At 44.1% G+C, this 25,472-nt stretch overlaps 1 protein-coding gene across 2 annotated transcripts in view; it reads right to left on the bottom strand.

Moving 5' to 3' along the window:
- Window positions 1-3,401: 3,401 nt before the first annotated feature.
- The window catches only part of LOC103141624 (axin-2-like), a 23,917-nt gene continuing 1,846 nt past the window's right edge, over window positions 3,402-25,472 (bottom strand). Inside the window, exons 1-11 of one of the 2 annotated variants that reach the window (XM_007557346.2) lie at window positions 22,611-23,932; window positions 20,785-21,717; window positions 18,066-18,197; window positions 14,384-14,486; window positions 11,318-11,458; window positions 10,708-11,225; window positions 10,053-10,229; window positions 9,760-9,972; window positions 8,957-9,094; window positions 8,264-8,422; window positions 3,402-4,761 (exon numbers count right to left, since the gene is read on the bottom strand). In XM_007557346.2, the coding sequence (XP_007557408.1) occupies window positions 4,635-4,761; window positions 8,264-8,422; window positions 8,957-9,094; window positions 9,760-9,972; window positions 10,053-10,229; window positions 10,708-11,225; window positions 11,318-11,458; window positions 14,384-14,486; window positions 18,066-18,197; window positions 20,785-21,593 (2,517 nt within the window). In that variant the 5' untranslated portion in view covers window positions 21,594-21,717; window positions 22,611-23,932 and the 3' untranslated portion in view covers window positions 3,402-4,634. Of the gene's footprint in view, window positions 4,762-8,263; window positions 8,423-8,956; window positions 9,095-9,759; window positions 9,973-10,052; window positions 10,230-10,707; window positions 11,226-11,317; window positions 11,459-14,383; window positions 14,487-18,065; window positions 18,198-20,784; window positions 21,718-22,610; window positions 23,933-25,472 lie in introns of those variants that run through there. The other variant, XM_016674017.1, reaches the window with a different exon arrangement.

Genomic DNA, 25,472 nt, shown 5'->3' with positions numbered 1-25,472 from the left:
GTGTCCTGGGTGATTTAGAGAGTTTGGTTTTTTTTAGCGGCGGGGAGTTGGTTCCCCACAAATACCGCTTTGGGGAAAAAGTTATATTTTGTACTCTTTTTTTTTTTTCTTCCACTTTTACACATAGCAGAACTGTTTTAATAATCAGGTAGGCCCTCCAGGTATTAGATTTTATTTAGGTGTACTAGATAAAGTACACCTAAAGGTGGCTGATTTGAAGTTGTAAAGACATGAAAATATTACTTTTGTGTGAAAAATCCCTACGGATGTAACGTGACGCTTCCTGTCGGTCTGTAAAAACCTCCAGCTCTAATGTACAGCAGATATTTCCCCCCCCCCCATATGTTCTGGTTTTTTCTGCAATTGTCTAACCTTGGAGTTTGCCTAACCTTGGAGTTTGCCGTCAATTAGAGTGCGGTATCGAACTGAAATCACGTGACCCGGTCACACGGCGCTGCTGGAACCAGCTTCGTCAGTGGCGCCTGACCAGGATCCAGTCGAGGCCCCCTGGTTGACCACAGTCCTGCGGCTGTCTGAGTCGGTGCCTCGTGTGGAACAACTTGCACTGTCGGTCCAGGTTCTAAATGAAGGGCTGCGGGACCCAAAATTGGGGGTCTCGCTTTCTCATATCCATCCATGGTGGGATGGCTGAAGTGCATTTAAATGAACCTGAGGTTTGTGGTGGCAGACAGTGAGCAGAATTTTCCCAGGGTCTCTGTACTCAGCTGTTCTTCGACTTATTTTGAATTTTTCTTTCTTTTTTTTTTTTTGCAAGGTTTCACAACATTTGCCCCAAATCTTAACAAATGTGGGAAATGAAAAGCACATGGATACGGACAAGATTGATTCAGCCCTCCACTTTTGTTCGAATGCTTCGTTTTTCATTTCCTTTATCTGGGTTAATTTGGGAAGGGCAGACGGGGAGGAGGAGGGGGAGGGGGCGGATGTGGACAAGATCAGAAGAAGTTGATTTACGAGTTTGGATCGCAAATGTCCAGGAAACCCGTGAATATTTAGACACGCTGCGTTTCCACAATGCCAACACCGATAAGTTTGACTGTGGCGTAACGGTGAAAGGATCTGGATCATTCAGCTTACAGAAATAATCTGGTAAAGTTCATGATCAAACCTTTAAGTGCCCTTAAATCTTCATACTTCTCCATATATATATATATATATATATATAAATAAATAAATAGCGGCGTAAAGTTTACCTAACCCTGGGCTTTCTTCAAAAAGATGACCCCATCTAAAATAGCTCTCTGCACAAAAATGGGTTCAGAAGGACCCTGACAGCGGCGCGCAGCTGAATGAGAGCTTCTAAAGATGATAAAGGATGGCCTTCAAGTGTATGCACTGACCTTTCCTGATGAAAGAAGTCCAAAATGCTATTTTAACAATATCACGATGCCCTTTCAATATGAAAGGCGGCATAAGCAACTCTCTCAACCAATGAAAGTTGAAAGGATGCCCAGCGACAGCAGAACGAGGTGTGCGAGAGGTGTGTGAAGATAAGAGACAGCAGGTGTGTGAACCTATGAAGCCCAACCTATGAACGACTGTGTAAAGTTTGTTTTTTTATTTTTTTTAGAGGATGTAGCTTCTGCATCCTCTAAGCAAATGATTTGAAATTAATCAGTTTCAATTGAGAAAAGTCAACTAGTTTACGAGTTTTTCTGGGTTTTCTGGGATGCATTTACACTTTTTAAGAGGGTAACTTTTTTTTCTTTTATCGTTTATGATAAAATGGATGAGGAAATGTTTTCCTTTAGGCAGTAAATTGCTGTAAATTGGCAAGCGACTGAAATTGGTCAATTCTTCAACTGGTCTTTTAAAATGATCATAAATAGTCGTATTAGTATCTTAATTAACACCTTCGACATCAGACATTTCTTCTGGATCCCCTATGAGGTGAATCTGCACCTGGAAAACTTTCTGAAACAGGAAAAGACTCCGGAAACATCCAGATGTCGATTTGATATATTTGCCACTTTAATTTTAAAGGACTTCTGTCACTATTTTTTTTTTTTGCAAATGTCTGAATTTACATTGTCAATAAACTTCTTTTTTTCCCTTCACATTTCTAAATTTACAGAAAATATCTTAATTTTACTCTAAATTCATAACTTTAGCTGTGAAAAACTAAATTCTATCAAATTAAAAATCTGGAAAGACAAAATTCTAGTTTTTCCCCGTAAATGAGATATTCTCCATTTGACCGAAATTTTCGTCCTTTTTTCTTCTTTCGACATGGACTTTTCTGTTTCATTAAAACAAGACGACCTTTAATAAAATAAACATTTCCAAGCTCAGCAGATTAAACCAGAAATTGGCATCGGCCGTCTAAAGTGCAATCGGTGTACTTATTTTCAAATCCCTCCTGGGAAGATTTCTGTTGTTTTTACAGTGAAACCACTTTTCTCATTTGTATCTTAGACTTTCGCAGAACGGCTGGACTAAACCGCCACCAGACCATTTACTATTTAAATAACTTCTTTTGGTTTTATTTTGGAGCACTAAATGCAATCGACTTCACAACTAGGCGCTAATTTTGTTTTGTTTATCAGGTAAAATCTTAAGTTTGTTGTAATGTGAAAGAAATCAAGGAGCATGGGGCTTTTAAGACACTGCAGCGGACGCCATGTTGCTGATAAAACAGGCTCATCCCTTCTTTTCCTTTTTTTTTTTTTCCATAAACCAAGTAAATCCAACATCCCTACACCTACAGGTGATCCATGTAATCCTAACACCTGTGTCTTCTCCTCTCCTATTGGCTCTTTTTACATCCTGAGCATCTCTGATGAAGTAACGTCTGCTTGGATGTTTTCCTCCCCTCACTACACCGACCTGTTAATGTCTAAACCAAGACGGCGCATTTAACCTTGCAACCATCCCTAATCGCTGCGCCGCTGATTGTTTTAGGGGGAAGAAGAAAAAGTTAAAGCGGATCCAAAACAACGTCTGTATAGAAACATAAAATGTTGAGTTCATCAAACAGCAGACTGACTTTATTACCCATTTACACAACGAGGGTCTGGGAAAGAAAATTGAGTTAAATCCCCTTCCTTCATGGTACATAAAGAGCCACAGGAGGCCGAACGTTTAACCATGTAAATAGCCGAGTGAAATGTACTCATGACAAACTGTATAATTACCAAACGTCTCATTAACACACACTTAACTCCCTCCTCCACCCCCCACCCCCACCACCCCTTCGCGCCATAAAAACACACAGAGGCTCTAGTGGCCAAATTAATGCTGCATGTTTTAATTTCCAGCAGGGAGCGTGTAAAGAGCTGATAATGGATGCAAATCTATCGGAAATTTCTCACAGGACGAGACGAGTTGCACTCTGCGCGGCGGGCGAGCGAGGAAACACAAACACACAGGAGGCAGCTTGCTAATTTGAAAAATAGAGCATTTTAATAAAGGCTACATCTCTTTATAATTACAATAATTAAAGTACCGAGGCATCTTTTTTAAACTGGAGCTCTTATGGAAACGCATAATTTACAGTTTACACGTGGAGCTGGAGAAGCCATGGAAAACATCAGGAAACACAGGACGTCGGGATGAAACGGGGATACTAAAAATAAAAACGGCATAAAAAATATCTTTTTTTTCTTCCTCCAAACATGAAAGGCCCCTTGTAAAAACCAAGGGAGTAAACGGACCCTGAAAACTGGGTAAAAACATGGCAACAACCCATGTACGCACAGTTACTGTACACTCGATGAAAACAGCATGAACATCATCTTCATCTGCAGCTCAAAGTGCAGAACACACACACACACGCGCACGCACGCACACACACACACACACACACACACACACACTGAGGAGCATAATCTAGAGCTTTTTTTGTTGGATAACATTGGTGTAAACACATTTTCAGGGGGGGAGCTCGAGGACCCGTTTCCTCTACATATGTAGGCTGTCTGTGCGATGCCTGCGCCATGGAAACAAAAGGCACTAAGACGTGACTGATCAAGGCGAGCTGGGCAGAGTCCCAAAGCAGGGAATTAAACATTAATAGCATCTTTGCTTGTGTTTTTTTTTGTTTTTTTTCCATATAGGAGCCCTTCAGAGCAGATGGGGAACACATCCACAAATAGCACTGCAGCAGTAAATATGTGCTCAAACTCCGAGTCGACGCTCCGGCAGAAAAAAAAAAAAAAAAAAATTAACAAAATGACAAAAGGAAGTGAAAGCTTTCCTTTTGCTCTGAAGGGAGGAATCTTGGAATTTTCCAATCCAAGGGATTTGTCTCTGGGATATTTGCAATAAATAGTAATAGATATCTATACAATGTACATGTATATCTGCAGATACATACTAGTAATGTGCTAGTGAGTGCTTGTGGTCAGCACAGGCGGGGTTCCAGGTGGGCTCTCAAGTCTCACGGTAAACCCACCGGCCCGCGTCGCTGACGAGTGGTCGTTCTCCTCCAGTCTCTAGAAACTTCAGCAACGCACAGTCCAGGTTCCTCCTCCGTCCCAGCCGGGTCCTTTCAGTCGTCCCGTAACATCCGTGTCTTCTTCTCTGGCCTTTCGCCAGCGCTGCTTCCGTCACCCCACCTCCAGTCCCTTCAGTGTCAGCTTAGTGACGGGTCAGTAATCCCCGGTGGTTCCGAGTCAGTCCATCCGCTCCACCTTCCCCAGGATCTTCCCCTCGTACGTGGGCAGCAAGGAGCCGTCGTCCGACACTTCCTCGAACACGGCGCCGCACTCAAACTCGTCGCTGGCTTTTTTGAAGTAGTACCTGCAGGAGCAGAACAACACAGAGCTCAGCTATAGTTCATATTCTTTAACATCGAACGTCAATTTTTAAAACCATAACTCGATCTGGATCCACCTCGACTCGGACGTAAAGTATCAACTATCCTTGAGCCTCGTCAGGTTTCGACAACAAACTGCGATGTAAAGAGTTTTAAGGATGTTTTCCCTGAGACTAAAGTTGCAACATTTGTTACATTTTCACCTGGTGCAGTTCGTTTTCACACTGCGCTGTGTCAAATGAACCAAACCACTGAAGGAAACGACACAAAAACCTCTGAACAAGACATCCGCAAAACTTCCTTCCTCCAAAAATATAAACAAGAATGGAGTGACATCAGATTGAAGGATTTCTCTTTTTCTCTTTGACAAAACACCATGAGTCATTTCTTCCTCCAGCGTGACACTTTGAGTTTGTTTTGGCTACATTTACCTAGAATGCCTTGCGCTACAGTCCATTTCCTGCTTTTGGAGGGGTCCGCGGTCTGCTTGTCGTTTACATGCGCGTTCAAACCGTACAAGAGTTCACTTCAACCGAACCGAGACCGAGGTTTTCAGGCTTTTTTTTTTTTTGGTCCGCAGCGCATTCACACCTCGACCCTCCCCAAACAAACCAGAGTTCAAGCTGTAACCTATATACATATAAGTTTTCTTTTTGTTGTTAAATCTGTCACCATGTTGTGACACTATGCTCTGACAGAAACTCAATGAAAAAAAAAGTGGAGCTTCTTCCTGCGGCCAGAAAGAAACAACCAATCAGGAAACAGATTGGCGTTTAATGCAGATGTTTCTGTTCCTCCATCACACAGAATCATAAGTCTCTGGCTGCAACCAGACAAAATGAGAGGACCGCTGTCCCCTCCTCCTTCTCCTGCCCGGTTTATTCCCAGAGCGATAAAAAGTTTTAATAAAAGTGAACCAGGACGACATGTTGATGCCTCAGCTGGCAACTTTATGAATGCAAGTAAAAGAAAGAAGAAGAAGAAAAAAAAAACACAAGCAAGGAGGAGCTTCTCTTCAGCCATGACTTCACCACAGCATAATGACGCAACCCCCCCCCCCAAAAAAAACACACACACACACACACACACCTCCCAAGCCCTTATTTAAGAGGAAGAGAGAACAGCAGGGGTGGGTTGGTTGGAGGGGTCTGGGAATCCACTCATTAACTATGTAATGGAAAAACAGCTCAATTTGCCCCATATGTGGGGGTCTCTGGAATGTACGCGAGGTTTAGGAACATGCGATGCGTACAGGAGAGCGGGAGCCCACGTGGTGCGATTAGCACGAGGGTGGTCGCTAATAAAAAAAAAAAAATAAAAAAAAAATTTAAAAAGTAGCTCAGGAAGACTTGAAGCAAACGATGAAGGAAAAGAGGAGAAGAAGCGAAACAACGCCGACCGTTTTGGAGAAGTCAACGCCGATCCCTCCTGCTCTTTAAATACAAGAAGAAGTCTTCAAAAGAGCTGTGATGTTTTTTCGCTAAGAGAGACAGAATTTCCACTGGAACATGTTTTATGTGGCTAGATCCGCGCCGCCCGCACCCCCTTACCCCCCACCCCTCCAGTTTGCTCTGACATCTGGCACCAATATCGTCTGGCAGGGCCAAGCAGTACTGTTCTTTGTTGAACCGCTGCCATGTTGAAATGACCCAACTCCACACATTCTCTGGCTGTTGTTAAAGCACCGCGCAGCTCGCCTTCCAAAAAATGAAGAAGAAGAAGAAGAAAGGGGGTGTTAGAGGGGAAAGCAAGAAAGAAAAAAAAAAAAAGGTGGATGGTATGACACAGGAACTGAGACTGCGAGCCAAAGAGGAAAAAGAAGACGAGCGAAGGAGCCGACAGATGTGAAGTTTGTCACATCTGTTGATCCCCCCCGAAAAAAAGAGAAAGGAACGCCGTTCACATCTGGACAGGAAGAACTTTCTTTCCTCTCGGTTTCATACCTGTAATTACAAACACAACGCCACGGTCGTGCATATCCTCAGCACCGTTAACGGTCTAAACACTAAAATGTTTGATCTTTTAATGCCCGCTGGAAAAAAAGCAATCAAAGTTTAAAAAAATAAAATAAAATCTCTTTCTCTCTTTCTGAAAGCGCACAGTGAAGCGGTGGGCACTCGACGGGGCCTTGTGAAGCGAGCGGATCTGGCATTTAACTATCTGCCTCTCCAAAATATCCATAAAATGATCACAACATGTGTAAACACCGTGTGCATTCAACCCAGCACACACACACACACACACACACACACACACACGGGCAGCGGGAGGAGGGGAGAAAAAGGAAAAAGAAATAGAGGCCCTGATAGCATCAGTGAAGAATTTGCACACTGGCCATTTGTGTGAGTCTTTGTTGGTTGAAATGAAAGAGGCCGAGGCTTCAAAGCCGTGTGTATTAAGTGTGCCTTAGCATGGAAATCAATACCAGATGGGACCCAAATCGCTGCAGTTCAAACTCTCCCACTAACCTCTGCGCCGCCCGCCCGCCCGCTTGTCTTTCCTCTTTCTGTTGCTCAAAAAGCCAGTCACACACACACACACACACACACACACAAACAGAAACACAGAAACAAAAACACAGACAGCAGGACTCATCACAGAAATATATATTCAGATATTTAGAGGTTAGCTGCTTTATCCAACAGGGTGCAGCTTCCTGGAAAAACAGTCATTCCTCTGAACCTTTTCTCGCATTTTGACGTATTTAAACCACAAACCTCAGAGCTCTTTAATGCGCTTTTATGTAACAGGGCAACATACGAAGTGCTAAGACCCGCCATCCCGGTACTGAGACATGGTGGCGGCAGCATTAAGCTATGGGGATGTTTTTCTTCAGCCGGGACAGAGGAGCTCAGGAAGATGGAAGGAGGGAAAACTGGGGACAAAACTGTCCTATGTTATTTCTTGTCATGTTTTCTAACAACAGAGTGAACCAGCGATGCTAAAACACTTCGAGGTTGCTGCGAGGATCCTCAATGTCACTTTTCTTTTGAATTTCACAAACTGCTCTGTTTCTTCTCAGCTTTGTACAACAGTGAAGGCGACTTTTTCTGCTGGGACTAACAGCAGACCGTTGACTGCTGCCACCTAGTGACTGGAGGCTTGTTTAATACTCCTAAGGTCCTCCAGACACGTCACCCCGATATTTGAGGAGAACTGTGTTAGAGGCTCAAAAAAAGCAAACCCTTCCACCAGAACAAGAAGCTAAAATGGTGGTGGCAGCATCATGCTGTGGGAATTAATTGCTTCTAAGTAGTTTAGAAGGAAGTAACCTTTTAGACTGGCATAATCAAAGTTCAGACCTAAATTCAAATGAGAATCTGTGATGATAAGCCATATATTCAGGCAGTAAAACACACTGAAAGTCGTGGCTTTAACATGAAACTAACCTGAAAAAGCTCAGGGGGGTGTGAATACTTTTGCATTCAGGATTCTAACTCTTTAACTCTCCAACTCCGGCTTTGGTTTGTTGCGCCTCCAGCTCACCTGTAGTTGCCCTTTTTACGGAGCTGCTCCTTGAAGTGACCCAGGGTGAGGCTGTGGCTCTTCATGGTGCGGCGGTACGGGATCTCCTCGCCGCAGAAGAAGTACGTCACCACCGTCTCCCCGCTGCACGCTGCTTGGCCGCCCAAGACCTTCTTACATCTGCCGGGACACAAAGACGGAGACGGAGAGCGTGAGAGAGACGACACGGACACAGGTGGTACAGTAACACCACAACGAAACTCATCCAGATGCTGACTATGCAAGCCTGGAAATATGAGGGATGCCAGTGAGTGTGGGAGACAGAGTCGTGTGTGTGTGTGTGTGTTATCAATTCTCCTTCAGCTGGGTCCAAGGCTTTGTAGGCCGACTTCAGAGGAGCTCTCTCTGAACTACACCAGCTCACTGAAGGACGGCCAATAATAACTATACGAATAGATCTCCATGAAGAGGAAGAGCCAGTCCGGTGGCACCGTGGCAACAGCCTCCAGTACACACACATGACACTGATGCACACATTAAGACTGAAAATGAGTGTGTGTGTGTGTGTGTGTTGTTCTGTTTATGGTGCAGGTGTCAAGCAGGAAAAGTTAAAAGGGTTTATGTACGCTGGAAGTTGGATGTTAAAGCTCAAAGCAGGAGGAAGAGGAGGAGGAAGAGGAGCAGAGAGGAGGAGAGGAGAGGGAGGCATCGTACTCTTCTGATTGGAGGAGACCCGGGCAGGTGGAGGTGAGGCCAGGGGGACCGAGAGGGGCGGGACTGGGGAGGGCTGACCCCACTGCGTGGACTGTGACTTGGTGGGTCTTCTCTCTTTGAAGGCTGACCAAAGAATGCCTGAAGAAAAAAGAAAAAAAAAGATAAAACTCACTGAGTTTACAATAAAAACAAGTGCCTTTTAAATTTTATATAAAAAACAAACAAAAAAAAAACACTTTGGTCTATTTAATGAGAATCCAACACAGAAAAGAAAAGTATGTTTTCACCCCCTTTACTCTATTATTGCTCTAAAGCCACCTCATTAACAGATAGACCAAATCTCACTTTTCTTTCTTTCTTTCTTTCTTTTTAAATTTGTAATCAAAGTTTGAAAACCATCAACATTTGATCTAGATTCTAGTGCAAATATGTTACTGCACTTGAAATAAGACCAAACTAACTTATATGTAACTTTTCAGTAAGATACATGAGCTTGTGTTCAGTCAGTCATTCATTGTTAATGATCAAAATGTGCTAGTTCCACTGGATGGTTATTTCACTTATATGGTGAGAAAACGTCTCGTTAAAAGCGAAATAATGTGCCAGTGGAACTAGAACCTTTTTTAACCACAAACAAAAACAAAAAACCTTGCTGAAAAGTTACTTGTATGTAGGCGCAACAAACCAAAGCCGGAGTTGTATGTCATATTTCAAGTGCAGTAATATATGTAGAGCAGAAACCAGACCAAACATAGTGAGTAAGGCGTTTTTGTGGAGCAGAGCAGCTTCTCTGGGGTCCGTACCTCTGTTTGGGGATCTTGGTGGAAACCTCCTCCAGTCTGCGGCAGGCCTCCTCCAGCTGGGACAGGGTGTTGGGAGGGGGCAGGGGTGGCATAGCGGGGTCTTGGATGAAGGGCTGAGCCGGTTGGTGGCTCCGCAGGTGGCCGCAGCTTCCTCCGCCGCCCCAGGTGTGCGTCTGCGTTGACGAGCCTCCGAATTTCTTGGCGCCCTGGTTACTGCGGGACAGAGAGGGAGACGTTTACTGACCGAACAACGAAGAACGACGTGCTTTTTCAGACTCGCTGCGCCTGCTCACCTGTGAGACTTGTGTCGGCTCTGCCGTTTGCTCTCCAGTATCCACTGGCGGACGTTCTCGGTGGGGTCGGTTGTGTCTGTGGGCAGCTGCGAGATCCCACAGTCGTCCATGCAGCCGTCTGCGACCCCCTCCTCGGCCCCCGAGCGACAAACGCGTCTCGATAGGGAGCTGGAGCGCCTGGGAGACGGAAACGTTCCAGTCAGATCTTAGGCTAGCAACATTTCCATTGACCGTAAAACTGCGCAAATTGGAATTACAAAACTCTATTTGCTTAATAGAAGCAGAAGAATTTCAACTATATTGAAATTTTGCAAAACCGCAATGAAAACACTGGTAGCAACATCCAGATTAATAACTGGATGTTACTACTGACGGAAAAGCCAAAGAAGACGACAGGAAGTGGCAGGAGGATCATAGAAGAGAATGTTCTTTAATGATTTATCACTTCAACAAACTTATTCACATGTGATCTTAACTGATCTTAACAGAAACACTGCAATTACAAAACAGTGTTTCTGACATTAATGGAATACCAAAGTTTTGCTCACATTTGTAATGGATTCACAGCAAGAGAAAATCTAATATAATCAGACTGCAACAGCGATTTTGAGTAGGTAACAAGAAGGTTGAGTAGTTTTATGATGCTCAGACTCACCCCATGTTGCTCTCGGTGGAGACGGAGCCACACATCTCCCTGCCCAGACTGCGGCTGCGTGGGTAAGCCTGGCAGGACTGACAGCGGCCGGCGGCGGAGCAGACGCCCTGCACCCTGAGGGCCGCCTCCCGTTCAATCTGCTCCTTGGACTTTGGACTGGCGTGGTGGTGGATGTAGTGGTGGTGGATGTGCTTGGTGCTCTGCCTGCTCAACAGGGTCCTGCTGGAGCCCAGGCTCAGAGCGAAGGCCCCTGAGTCCGGACTCGACACAGGAGAAGCGGACGACCCGGCCCTGGGTTTGCCTCCGCAGGCGTACGTCCGGTTCTCTGGGGAGCTGGAGCGAGGCGAGCGCTGGACGACGGTGGGCGACTGGCAGCCGGGGGTCTTGAGGACCCGAGACAGGTGCTCATCCAGGATGGCCTGGGGGTCCTCGTCGGAGGAGCCCGACAGGAGGGCCAGAGGATGCGGGGAGAGCTGCGGAGCGCTAACAGAGATCTCTGAATCCTCTCTTTCCTCCTCCTGGGAGACAAAAACAAGAAAAACATGAATTCACAGAAACACAAAAGCAAAAAAAAAAAAAAGAAGAAAAGTTCAGGAAGAAGAAGTCAAACCTCCTGAATCTGCTGGAGCCGCTCCTCAAGAGAGTTGAAGGTGTCCTGCTTCCTCTTCAAGTTCTCCAGGCGGGATATCAGCTGGGCTGCGAACTGCGCCGGCTCCAGGGGGACCATCTCCTTCGGAGGACGGGTCGTACGCTTTAGGGGGAAGAAAGTGGATATATTAGCTTGTGTTTGATTCCCAAACTCCACAGCTTCCACATCGTGAAGCAGATAACCGAATACATCACCAATGCATTCTTTTGGTGTCAGATCACACATAATCTGACCCAAAGTAATCGTATTTGCTGACAATGTTTTCATTTTTCATCATGGTTGTCATGGAAAATTTATTTGAATGTTTTTGGTGTCAAATCATAGCCTACATATTTTGAACTGTAGAAATCATCTCAGTTTTGTTTATCTTGTGTTTCCCTTTTCTGGAGAAATATTTTTCAAAATGGCCACCAGGGTTACAAAGGTAAAAAAATACATTTGGACTAAAATCACCAGCAGCTTTTGCCAGTGATGGCCACAGCTAACCAAAACATTAAATTCTCTAAACACTAATTCGCTAAACAAGAATCGTAGCTCTGCTAATGCTAAACTTTTATACACATTAACGCTGCACACTAAAAAAAAAATTGCTAAAGCTTATGCTAAACTGTTAAACTCAAAAAAGCTTAGAGGAAGCTAATGCTAAGCCACTGAACACATTAAAAAATTTGTAAAAGCTAACGCTAGCCATCAGTCTGCATCCCACATTCTCATCTCCTTCCAGCTGACGACTGGAAGGAGGAAGGAAACTTGCTAACAGAATCCCCTGTTTCAGTTTTGGTAACATTCATGGCACTAATTGGCTTAAAAGACTCAAAAACGGCGGCCGTCTTGAAAAATGGACAACATCCTGAAATACAAGAGGCTAACTGTTCACATGAGAAACACAACCTATAGGGTTGAGCATCCAAATCGTTATGCTTTAAATATTCTTACAGTAATATGCTGCACTAACAGTCGATTTAAACAACCAGCATTAATAACCAGCCTGCTAACGTGCACCCAAGGCTTGTTTTAGGGGGTGTCAGACCCCGGCCTCAGCTGGTTCCCTCTGTCATCATCAGCGGGCCTCCAAAGTCAGCTCACTTCAAAGACTTCCTCGTCAAATATCAAACACGCAGTAGGGGTGGTGGAAGAACGGATGGAGGGATAGATTGATGGGAAGCAGTGGCTTTACATCTAGGAATAAAAGCCGCGCATCAACAGGGGGTGAAAGAGAACTCCGGGGAGGATGGGATGAGGAATGAAAAAATAAAAAAAAGGAGTAATGGGAGAAGTTGGGATGCAGAGATGTACGCTTTCAGGTTCAAATAAAAAAAAAAAAACGGAAGAACTGAGAGGAAGAGATAAAGGTACTAAAACACGGGGTGGGAGATCAGAAAGGTTGAGGAAATTTATTCCCCCACCTCGTCACACACTGGGCACCTTTGAGCTACGGTGTTGTGACAGTGAGCGCCTGAACACATCTTAGAATATTTGCATTTTTTTTTCTGCACCAAGGCTTTCTTGATTGTTCCTCCGCGTTTTTATACTTTTTCTATCTCTTTGTAGTCGGAATAAACGGGGATGGGGGGCTGACTGATGGTGCTGGAAGCTGATGCATTATGGGAATGGCAACCATCTAAAAAAAAATAAAGAGGAAGTCAGATGGGAAACAAAAACAAGAACAAAGGCAAGAAGAGCAGCCTCGTCTAATCTGTGCAGCTCATTTTTTTTAAAACCTCAAACTTCCTGCTTCTATCTTTTTTTATAAGTCTTAAGTTTATGGTCAAGTTTAGAGTACCTTACAAAAGTATTTACACCCTTTGACCTTTATTACAACATAATTACCAGACTAAACACATTTTTATTTAGGATTTATAACCCACATCTAAACTGATGATAGGAAAACCAGCACAAAGGTGAAATGTAACTCTGGAGGAGAAGCGGTGATCTAGAGCTCAGGTGGGACAATCAGCTGACAGACACTCCACAATGATGGGCAGCTAATGCAGAAAGGAAACCGTAAGAAGAAATTTGGAGCCAACTGAAGTAAGAAAACCTGCAAAACACTTCTGACTGTCCATCTTCCAGCTGGACAAGGACCCCAAGAGATACGACGGAAGGGGATTCCATAATTCAACGCTACTCTGTGTTGGTCTATCACGTTAAATCCAAATAAAACACGTTGCAAGTTTGCGTTTTTAAAGTGACAAAGTTTCAGGAATACTTCTGCAAGGTACTGCTTTTATCAAGTTTGGTTAAACCCGCTCCCCTCCAGCCTCATATTCTTCTCTCTTCCCAAAAACCTTAAGCTAGCATCTCCCCCCTGACCTACTGAGAGCTCACATGACGTGCTCAGACTCTTCCCTCAGATCCTTTACTTTTATGTGAGATGGGTGTGTGTGTGTGTATGTGTGGTTTAGGTTTAGGGTCTGTGTGTGCTTGGATAGGGAAGGAAAGGGGGAAAGAAAAAGGGGGCCATCTCAGTTGGAAGTTGTCACTTCCCCGTGCGTTTGCTTCATTCATCTGCAGATCAAAGCGGCGCGTTCGTGCGCGTCACTGCGAGCGTACTTGTGTTTTTGTTGGGGAACCGGGCTGATTCCAGGGCCCCCGGGATAAGGCGGCAGAGATCTTCCTTATCTCTTCCTTATTCTCCATATTTACAGCATCGGCGGGGAAGAAGAAGAAGAAGTAGAAGAAGGAAAAAAAGCGAGCGCTGGGGCGATAAACAGCTTAGAGACCTCCTTCCTTCCCCCTACAGACTTCAAGGTACCCTAATGGGGGGTGTAGGTGACACCAAAGGTAGGCAGGGGGCTTGTGTTTGGATGTGTGTGTGAGTGGGAGGCAGGGTCTTTGACGCCACTTCTTCAGATCTTTGCTGGTGTTGTTGAATCGAGAATGCCAAATACAGTTTGCACAGCACTATTCATAGAAGCGAGAGAGACCCGGAACGCAGGGTGGTATGGAAATTACACTGAGGGACCCGGGCTCAAAAAGACTTCAGAGTGTGTGTGTGTGTGTGTGTGTCTGTGCTTGTGTACTTACAGGGAAAGCAGGCAGAGAGACTTGGCTGTTCATCCTCATGTTTCGTTGCATCTCTCTCTGTAGCTGCTTCTTGGAGCCCAGTTTATATGGAGGGATGCCATCTCTGAGGGGGGAGGAGGGAGGAGACATCACAAAGGTCAATTACCCAATCAGATACATCATTAAAGACCGCTTGTTAGCCAAAAGGATGGATCAAACGAACTTCAAGGGAAAAAAAAAAAATCTAATTTATTAATTCCTCTTTCAGGCTTAATCCGAGGTTAACCGAGTCAGTGTTCTGGTTTGTATGTGTGTGTGTGTGTTTGTTGGAAGCGTGTGGGCTTCATCTTCAAACTGAGATAGTTCCGGGGATGTTTTATTTGCCCCAGAAATGACACTCGTCGTCCCCCAAGCATTTTTCAAGACCAAACTCCATCCTTTTCCAGACTCAAATGAACAGGAACCCCTCCGTCCTTTTTTAAGCTATAAACGTTAAACGTGAATAAATGTGTTCACTATGCTTTTACTGCAGTTATTTCTTTACACTAGAAGAGCCAGAGACAAGAAGGAGTGAAACAGAAAGAAAGAGCAATCAAAAGAAAGAAACAACAAAAAGAAAGAAGTGGACGGATGGATCCACGTTCTTGGACGATGAGACAGGGAATGAAGTCTGAAGTTACGTTCAATTAAATATGTTTCCATTTCGTTTTTCCATGTTTATCTAGTCTGTAGAGTGGCATTGGGCTCTGACACTTTGTAAATGTTTCTTCCCCAGCAACTGAAGCAAAGTCAAGGTTACAGCTGCTTTTCCCGACTCCTTACACCTTCCTACAGAGCTAGCAGATACAGGTTGAATCCGAATCTCTGCCTGGTACAGAGCTGACTTTAGCTCAGTACCTTTACGCCCGTGTTGAACAGCGGCTCCCCAACCAATCCGAGTAGCACTTTTCTACTCTTGCTTTAAAACACCACAGTCATGCGCATGAGCAGAAACCCTCCCCTCCACCCCAACCCGTCTCCAAACACACTCCCAATCTTCATTTGGCAAGCTTTGCCGCAGCCAGCCTCTGATCTCGGCACATCAAAAGGCTGGTTTGTAAGATAAGGTAATGTTTGAAGTCTGCGCAGCTGCATTCCCCAGCGTCCAAGCAAATCCATAAATAAGATATAAGCAAAAAAAAAAAAAAAAGAATCCCCCCCTCCCCCTTCTCGCTCTATCACCGCGCACTTTCTCTTCCCAACCGAGCGCCTCCTCCCCCGTTGCCATTTTTCCTCATTTTCTATTTTTCCCCGCTGCCTTTATCTGTAAATGCGATTCAAATGTTTATGGGTCTTTATAGCTGTGACCTACTGAGAGGCAGATATTGTGATCAAGGCCAGAGTGGGCAGGAAATGAGGCGGGGAAGTTGGTGTCCCTGCGGCTCGGCCTTTCAAACTGTGCTGGGCAAAGTACAGCAGAGCAGGACCGTATGTCCCTCTGACTGCTGTAAAAAAAAAAAAAAAAAGGCTTTACAGCTGCCGCCTTTCTGCTACAGCCAAGCTCAGGGGTTTGAACTGAATATCAGCGCTTTCAGCTCATCAGTATCTTTAGCTTGGTCATGGTTGATCTGGACGTTTCACCAGCATCATCCTGGCAGATATGAACTGAGGGTGAACTCTGGACAAAGATTCTTCGACTTTCTGTCCCAAAGAAAGACGGGCGCCTCGTCAGGTGAAAGTCACGTGATCGCGCTGCGTAAACGAGGTAAACGGCACGTAGCTGGATGAGTTGATACGACATGTGGACAGCCGCGTTCATGAATGACTACCGACTAGTCACTTTTTGGATCAGAGAACCCGAAGAAGGCTGATGATTAACCAGGCTGGAAATAGAGCTGGGCATTTATCGCATCGTTTGTCATTTATCGTGATAAATTCCTCATCATGATAAGGATTTTGATTTATTGTTGTCATCATGGATTCCATTTAAGGAAGGTGTTTAAAAACCATCAAATATATAAATATATATATTGCAAATATGAAAATATGATTAAATCCTGTTAATGTGAGCACCTTAGTGATATAAATCACACTTTTTTATGTTACCCGTATCCTACAGAAACCTATTAGAAGCTCCACAAACACTCAAGAGCAGTGTTCGTGGCGCTACGATAGGTGTGCCTTCAGTTGCTTAAAAAAAGTAGTAACAAATGTCCCAGTAACAAGTTCTTATCATCAGTTTTTATCACAATAGTATCACAAAATATTGTGATAAAACTTGAAGTCCACATCGATTCAGATCTTTGAACATACATTAGAAATTGTCTGGTGAACAGAATCTGTTTCAGCTTGAAAACACTCAACGGGGAGATCGTAAGTGAGGGAAGAAGAAGACTTATCGTTAGCTATTTTCAGTATCTGTGAGGTGTTTCAAAATGAAGACAGAGAAAAGCACAGAGATGACTGTAGCTATTTAAAAGGAAGCTACATTTCCTACAGAGGGAGAGAATAAAACATGATAAGAACAGGAAGGCCATCAGAGTCTATCAAATTAGGTCTGGAACAAGCTGGATTTGGAAATGTTTGCGATCTCAACGTCTCTGGGACAACCTGCTACATCATGCTAACAGCACTAATTGCTAATATGAGATGTTGTCTTTTAATACAGCAGCTCTTGAAGATGAGTCTATCTTTTCAAATCTGTTCTGAACCTTTACAAACACTGGTGATCGAAAAGCTAACAGACCTGTGACCCGAGTCATTTCTACACTGAAACAGCTGAGAAGCGTCAATGACTTTTAAGCTCCGATAAACATATGAGGATATTTCTGGAAAACATCTAAACATAAGAAAACAAAAAACACACACAAGATTTTAGCAGGAAATACAGTAAAATTACTCAGAATATATATTTATATTAAGCAACAGAATGAAGATATTTCTGAAATGCTTTACTAATCAACACGTGCTGAAAACTTTAGTTTTAGTATTTTTTTTAGGACTTTGCTGTAAGTGGACTCTAGTAACCGACCTACGGCTGTTTGTCAGAGATGTTCTTTGCACTACTGGTGAATTTGGGATCCAGAACAACTCGATGAGGATCATTATCTACCCAAATTAACTCCTGTGTTTTATCAGGTGTTTCCCTACAACTAAATCTTCCAGTTTTGTTCTCAGCAGGTTGCTTGACCAGGGTTTCTGCAGAGTTCAAACTCAAATTGAAGTCCTCTTAAAACCTTTGTAAGACCATTGTGAATGAAATTACCCCCTTGTAGTAGTCCCAAGCTTTTTTGCACAAAATGAACATTATGGGTTGGCAAAAGATGTGAGCCTGTGGCAAAGACCAACCATGTCTGTCCAATTAGCTAGCTAGCTAGCAGGGCTATATTAGCAGCTAGTTAGCGGTAGCCTAAACCGCCTCAAGTCACAAAGCAGAATGAAGACTCAAAAGTTTGCTTTACAGAAAAGTTCTGCGAGAAAGTAAAAAAACTAAATAGATCAAATAGCCCTGAGAAAATTTAAGACCTGTGGTTAGCTTACTTAGCGCCAACCTATGTTTTTTTCATGAATATATTGCATTATAAGGCCTTAATTTTGGACACAAGAATTTAAAAGGTTTTTATGGATGCGTGGACACCCTGTTGACATGCGAGTCATTTGATGTGTTCTGGACACACACACACGTGTGTGTGTGTGTACGCATGTCTGATTAACATCCACTTACACACTGCTGTCAGTCACAGACATGGCGTCGTCAGTCAAGGCGTCGCTGGAAACCTCGCTGTCGTTGGTGCTGCTGACAGGGGCGAAGGCGCCTGCATGGCAGGGGTTGATCTGCTCGCCTCTCTTGTAGGATCTGGGCAACAACAGATGAATATTAATACCACTCCAACAGGCTGGCTGAGGTTCTTAAATCAAGACAGGTTTGGGCTTTTTTTTTTTGTAGGAGAGCTAAAATAAACGTGTGGATATAAGAGAGGCAAACATGACGAACAGATGTGACAGGCCGGTGTGGGGCCTGGCAAACTTTGTGGGAAAACTTCTTAAATGTCCCACAGTTTCTCTTTCCACTCCGCTCATCCACCCCTCTTTCCCCCAGCATGCATGCCCCGCTGTGTTTGCATTCTTGCCATGGTACAGGAGGAGGAAAGCGGGGCGGAGGGTGGGTAGCACAAAAAGTTTCGGCTGGAAGCATGGGAGTGTGTCACAGAAGGAAAGAAAGGGGAGAAAAGGGAAGAAGGGGAGGGTCTCGGTGCGGAGGGAGAGAGACCCAGCATGACTAAAGCCGCAGCCCCCCCGCCCACCTCCCTCCAGCTCCAGACTGACCTTCAGAGGGGCTCGCAAAGAGTCAGGTATTTAGCACAGCTGGCCCGGCATTCTTCCCTCCCTGCCTCTCTTTCACCCCCTCATTTATCCTTTCTCCTCCCTCCCTTTCATGAGCTGCAACCGTCCTCCCTCACTCCTTCTCCCTCCCCCCTCCCTCCATCCTTCCTTTCCGCTCCAAAAGCACGCCTTGTAGTCCCCGTCCCTCGGTTTTCAAAAGGAAGAAAAGATAAAAGTAAAGAAGGCCGAGGGAGTGGAGGAGGAGGGGGTGAACGGCAGCAAAGGAGGGAATCTGAGGAGAACTGACACAAACAAGAAGAGGGGGAGCAAAGAGTGACGGAGGGGAGGAGGAGGTCTTGATTCTGTACTGTAGCTGCTGCCATTAAGGGTTTGTTTTCGCTTTTAAGAGAACTTGAGTTGGAAGAGACGAGGAGGGAAAAGGGCGTCGCAGGTTCTGGCTCCGTTCGCTGGTTAAGGCGCAGCCCAGGTACTGAAAGACCAGCTGTGGGGAGCTTAAACTGAAGCTGAGCACTGCTGGTTAGCTGGCTGAAACATAGCAGCTACACTTTTTGTTTGTTTGTTTAGCGAGTCAAATTTGACCTTTAGCAGCTAGCTTGTCTATTTAACCACTCAATGTGAGACTTGTATTAGCCTATAAACAACAGAATACTTTGCCAATATTGTCTTAAATTTAAATCGATTATAATTATGTAGCAATCCCACCTGTCGCTGCACACCCTGTCAGCCATTGCAGCTTCATTTTGCTCTCAAGACAAATTCAGCAGTTTGGAAATCTTTCCGGTCACAAATCAAATGATAGTCATGATGTTGAAACTTAAAGGAGTACCGTCTATCCTTGTTATTAAAGGAATGCTGTTGTAAAACTACAGTTTGAATGAGATGAGTGATTTATCTGTTAGGCAGCAGACTGCAGGCTAGCCACATTCCCGCTCTGCTTGTCTGCAACAGATTTGGCCAGATGTAAAAAAAAAAATGCTAGCTTCCTTTAATACACACATTGTTTTAGTAGCTGGGAGGCTAAAGCTCATAGGGAGTGGTAGAGACAATATGTGGTGGTAAGCAGAAAGGATACTGTCTGGAAAATGACAGTTAATTATGTTGTTATTACACTTAATAACAATGGTATGAAACCTGAATACTTTCCTGAAGCGGCACAGCCTTAATCAAAATAAGAACTAGAAAAAACAATCATAACTACAACAAATATTAGAAATATTTTCAAGTCTGACCTGCTGATTACAATTTTATACGGTCTGCAGCACATGAAAAGAAACTTTGACTCAGCTAAAGTGAATCAAAGATGGTCATTGAAGCTATAGACTGATATTGGTGGAACGTCTGAGTTTCGATGCATCAATGGATAAGAAGAACAATATTTTGAGATTTCACCAATCTGATTCCCAATCAGAGCAAAGTAATGAGAACCTGTTTGATTCTCATCTCCAGACAATTGTTTGGTGGAATAGTTTTCATTTTCTGTTTGAAATAATAGCAATTAGATTGACTCATTAAGTTTTCGTGTTACTGGTATTGGTGAAACAATAACTTAATTCAGTAACAGACTAATACGAGTTCCAGCATTTGAACCAGGATATTGGAAATACTTGCAAACACCCTGTAGTTTTCTTTTTCCTCCCCGCCCCTAACTTAAAACAAACAGAGCAGGATGGAGCAAAGAAAACACATAAATGAAACTACCCTCACATCAAAGTGACATCTGAAGAGCCGCCTAGATTTTTATCTCCGCCTGAAGGCTTTTGACAGAGGTGGTACAAGAGGAGACATAGCACAGCAATGTCATCATCTATTATTTGCTGGCTGGGGCCAGAGCCAGCCCCTGCTCTGTGAACTTTTCCTCTGGAAGACGATCCGTCACTCTGCGGAACCATTTCAAAGCTCCGGAAATCCAGGCGAGCGCCAGCAGAGGGCTGCTGCTGCTGCTGGAGACTTTGGGAGAGGGGGAAGAAGGGCCAGAGAGTTTTCTGCAAACTTAGGAGGAGGGGAAAAGCTGTGTTGTACCTCTCTTAGAGTAAACCTTTGCTCTACAGTGTGAAAACAGGGTGCAAAATGGGGGGGGAAAAAGGGTGCAGCAGACATACCTGTACCCCTTCTCCATCATCTCCACTGCTCTCTGTGTAATGGGGAGCCTCTGCCCCTTCAGTGCCAGCAGGGCTTTGGCTCTGAAGTCACAGCTCCACTCCTCTTCCTCGTTGAGCGTGGGCAGGTATCCACATACAACTTTCAGGCTGCCCAAAGAGCCCGGGCTGACGTGGCTCGGGTTCTCCCCGCCGGTCCGAACATACTCTAGGTAAATGTCAGAGGTCAGGAACATCTGGTAGGCGTTCTCCTCCATGTCGGTCTGGATCTCCGTCTGCGCCTGGTCGAACATGGCAGAGTCGATGTGCTGCCTCTTGATGTTATCCCGAATGAAGGTTTTGGTGGGCGGCTTCAGCTGCTTGGCCACCACGCTGTTGTTCTCGATGTAGCGCTTGTAGATCGCCTTGGCGACCCGCTGCGTTTTGGTGTCCTTCAAGTCCATCTGCCGGAAGCCGTTGCAGGCGAACCAGAAGTCCAAGGCGTCCGCGCTCTTCTCCCGCTCCAGGAACGTCCGGAACAGAACGGCGCCGTCCTGGTCTCCGAGCAGGGAGTGCAGGGACTTCGTCCAGCGGGAGAGCGGCGAGTCCGGCGAGGCGCTGCCCTCCGGCTCTCCGAGACCATCCTCGTTCCTCCGCGCCGAGGAGCCCGGAGAGCCGGCGAGCAGAGCGGATTTGGGGGCTTCGAGGGGTTTCATCACTGCGGCTTTGCTGGGGTAGCGGGGCGCATCGCCCTCCTCCCCTGGCACCGGGGGTCGAGGGGCATCTTCGCGGAAACTACTACTGGCGATATGGTCCATAAGCGGCCGGCTCATGTCTCTGAAAGCAGCAGGAGATAGAGCAAGAGAGAGCGCTGATCGCCTCCTCTGAGCTCCTACTGTAATCTCCTCACTCTCTTGTGTCAGCGGGGGGGCTTCTCTCAGGCTGCCCGTCTTCTCTCTGAAACACAAAGTATTGATCTAATCACAACCAGATCCGCCCCGACTTCAAAGAGACAGAGGAACGCAGTCAGAGCCTTTGCTGGATTTTACAGGAGAAAAAAAAAGAAGGGGGGAAAAAAACCCCGCTGCAGCAGCAGCATTACATAAAGCGGAGTTTCTCTCATCTAACCCAAAAGCAATGGGATTTCCACAGAAAAAGAAGAAACAAGGAATCGAGTGATTTAAAGAATGCACTGGATTCAACGAGACCTTCAAATGGACAAGCGCTATGCACAGACGTGTCTTCTTGCCCTCCCTGTCACTTTCTAGTTTCTCATTCCCAGGACTCTCCCCATCTCATCTGGGGCGACTAAAATGAAGCCTCCCTCTCTCCAGTACCTGTAGGACATCGATCAACCCAAAGAGATGAGAAAACGTGACCAAAATAGTGAACTGGGAGTTCAACTCCCCCCTGGCTTTAGGGCGAAAACACTCAAATATAACTTACACCTGAGATTCCTGACCACTCTGTGGTAAATCATTTGAGTTACTTTAATCTGAACATAAAAAACAAACAAACAAAAAAAAAACACCCTTTCAGTTTCTCTAATGGCGAAAATCATAGCAAAAGTCCCAAGAACATCAAAGTCTCTGATCTTGTGGGGGAGGAATTGCTCAACAAGACTCGGGTCGGCTACTTCTTAAGAAAATTTCTCACGAATACTTAAGTCTTAAACCAAGCCTTTTCGAAAATAAGAGGAAAGCGAGCGGCACAGACGCGAACCTGTGCGTCTTTTGAGTGTGTAAACTGGGGGAAAGTGGCCAATTTCCCCCTGAACGTTACTTCAAAGGCACATCAAAGGGAACTCCAATGGGGGCGAGTTTGAGGAGGCACGCAGTCCTCCAACTTACCATCGATCCACGAGTTCGTTTCCCCCTCAAATTAAACTCCACAAAAAGCGCTTATAATCCACATTGCTGGCGTCCAAACACGGTTAGGAGCATACAAGTGCAGAAAAAAGGGGAAAAAAATACATATGTTTTTCTCTATTCCCTCCTTCTTCTTTTCCTCCTCCCTGGTGCTTTCAGGCTGCCATGCCGCACCGTAGGTCTCTCCTGTAGGCGACTCCAACACCAACTGAACCGAGAGGCTGGAGCAGCGCACTTCAAAGTGAGGAACCGACTGCCTGGTCCTGGCAGCTGCATAAAAAACAATCGCAGCTTTCTTCCTCCGGAATAAAAAAAGCAAAAGCAAACATCCAACACTCTTAGGTATATCTCATTCATGCGATGCGAGGGACACTTTAAAGATGGTTCGGGTTATTTGGCGAGGCGTAAACTCTTTTTATAATATCTTCCCAGATCGCGAAGTTGCAGCTCCAGCAGAGGACCTTATCAAAGACAAGCAATCTTGAGCCAACTCCCTGAGGGCTTGGAGCGTCAGAAGTAACTGATCTGCCGCCCCAGCAGCATTGTCGTTACAATCCCTCTATTGCCACATATACTTTAAAGACACTGAGTTTGTTTCTTCAGAAACACTCACAGATTTCGTGAAATTCAGATAAACCCCACGAACTGTCGTGGAGGTGAGTGTTAATACCGAGGTCAGTGTTCCCTAACAGCCAAGTTATGTCTTCTTTAATCATTTCGCGTATGTAATGGAAAAATTAGCAGTGCAAGATAAAATACAATAGAAAAAAATAATAATAATAATAATAATCTGCTTGCGACATTCTTTTGACAAGACAGAATCACAGAAGTGTCCTTGTAGCGAGAATAAAAGATCTACTCATGTTTTTAAATGTTCTCTGCAATCAAGTTGAAAAACGTTGTGATAATAATAAATGACATGATCACTTTGCATCTCATTCATTATCCAGGTTATTGAGCAGCATGCTGAATAACCATAACAGCAAGAGCGGTTATTACTCCACAGCTCCCACTAGTGGCAACATGCAGACACGGCAGATGAAACGTCTGCTCAGCAAAGGAAAAGTTTTCAGAAAACTGTGGCAAGCTGATTTGGCATTTATTCAACTCCTCTATAAAGTGAAAGTTTCTTAAAGTAATATTTTTTTTTGTGACACTAGTTGAACAGACACCAGCTCGAGATATTTTTGTCTAGTAACATCTCTGGAAAGTTTTCAAAATAGATACAGTACTGTTTTTGCTTTCTTCCACTCATTTAAATGCTTAGACCACCAAACAAATTGTCATATGGAACAACTATAACTGGAGTAAATACAAAATGCAATTCAGAAATGATTATTTAACTGATTAAGATAAAAACATTTTCCAAATCAACCTAGTCCTAAGTGAAAAAAGTAATAATCCCCTCTTGCCAAATTAGGAATTACCCACATTTTTGGAATGCAAAGTAAAATTTCCACTAGACACATGTAGTCCTGATCAATGCCTGAACCACAGAATCAATGCATTCATTCAACAGAAGATGTCTGACAACATGAAGTAGGGTAGAAACTCTCAAACAGCAAAAAATCTTTCCTCAAGCAAATGAAACTCAAAAACACGTGTGAAATAAAGTTCACCACATCATAAAGGATTACAAAGCCTTTTCTAAGGCTAAAAAAACAGCAACCTTGAAACAAACAGACAGTATTCACAACTGAAGACGTCATGAAACAATGGCGAGCCTTTCCAGGAGGTCAAAGTTACTCCAACACACACCGACGACTTATCCAGCAGTTCACAAAATACCCATTTAAAAATGAGACTGAACCAAAATGGCATCCATGGGAGAGTTACAAATTGAAAACCACTTGACAGTCTCACATTTATCAAAAAGCATCTTGGTGATCACCAAACAGCTGAGAAAATATTCAGTGGACTGAGGAGATGAAACTGAAACCTTTTTGGCAGGTGAGCATCGAGTTCCAGAAAAATAATATCATTCCGACATTCAAACACGATGGTGGTAATGTGATGATCTGAGGTTGTTTTGCTACTTCATGCCCAACAACAAAACTCTGAATTTCTTGTGAAAGCAAAATGACAGTTTTGGAATGATCTAGTCAAAGCCCGGACTTAAATATGATGAGCATTCTATGGGACGACCTAAACAGGACGTTAAAGCTGGAAAACTCTTTGGCAGAATCAAAGCAAATTTCCCAAAGTGAAGTTCACTAAAGTGATGTAAAAGACTCATTCCTACAGTAATACTGATCCAGTCAAAGCCATACTAATGGGTTAAAAACAAAAGCTTTTAGAGGAACAAGTACAAGAACTTTGATTGCTGAGTACATCTTGAGTTTCTTTCATATACAACAGTCAAAAGAAAGAACTCGGATGTCCTACACATTTTCCAACTATCAAAATTAAAGTTTTCCACCCTGAAATTTTTTTTTTTTTTTGGTCAGTTATTTATTTGAGCATCTGGACCAGCAAAGATCATCTCCATTTCAAAACCTCTAATACTCTGAGGCTTGTCAAATATAGATTGGATTTTTCTGCATGAAATACAGAATATTTGAAGGTCAACTTGGAACCTGCTACTTTAGTTTTTTTTAAGTAATCCAAATAACATAGAAGGGTCAGCACTTTGTTTAGCATCATATTGCAAACTAGACCCATTAGACATTGACTTGTCCAAAGTGTCTTCAGAAGGAGACAGTAGTGAGACAATGTGGTCTGTATCCTGTACCAAGTATTATTTCTTCTTGTCTCCTGGATCTGTTTTTTATGCTTTAGCTCTCATCCGTTTGTTCCTGTATATATATATTCCTGTTATATATATATATATATATATATATATAT

Source organism: Poecilia formosa, unplaced genomic scaffold, assembly GCF_000485575.1.
Source record: "Poecilia formosa unplaced genomic scaffold, Poecilia_formosa-5.1.2 Scaffold88, whole genome shotgun sequence".
In the NCBI taxonomy this organism is placed as follows: domain Eukaryota; kingdom Metazoa; phylum Chordata; class Actinopteri; order Cyprinodontiformes; family Poeciliidae; genus Poecilia; species Poecilia formosa.
The sequence above is the reverse complement of the archived record's forward strand: the minus strand, read 5'-3'. Positions and strand labels throughout refer to the sequence as shown.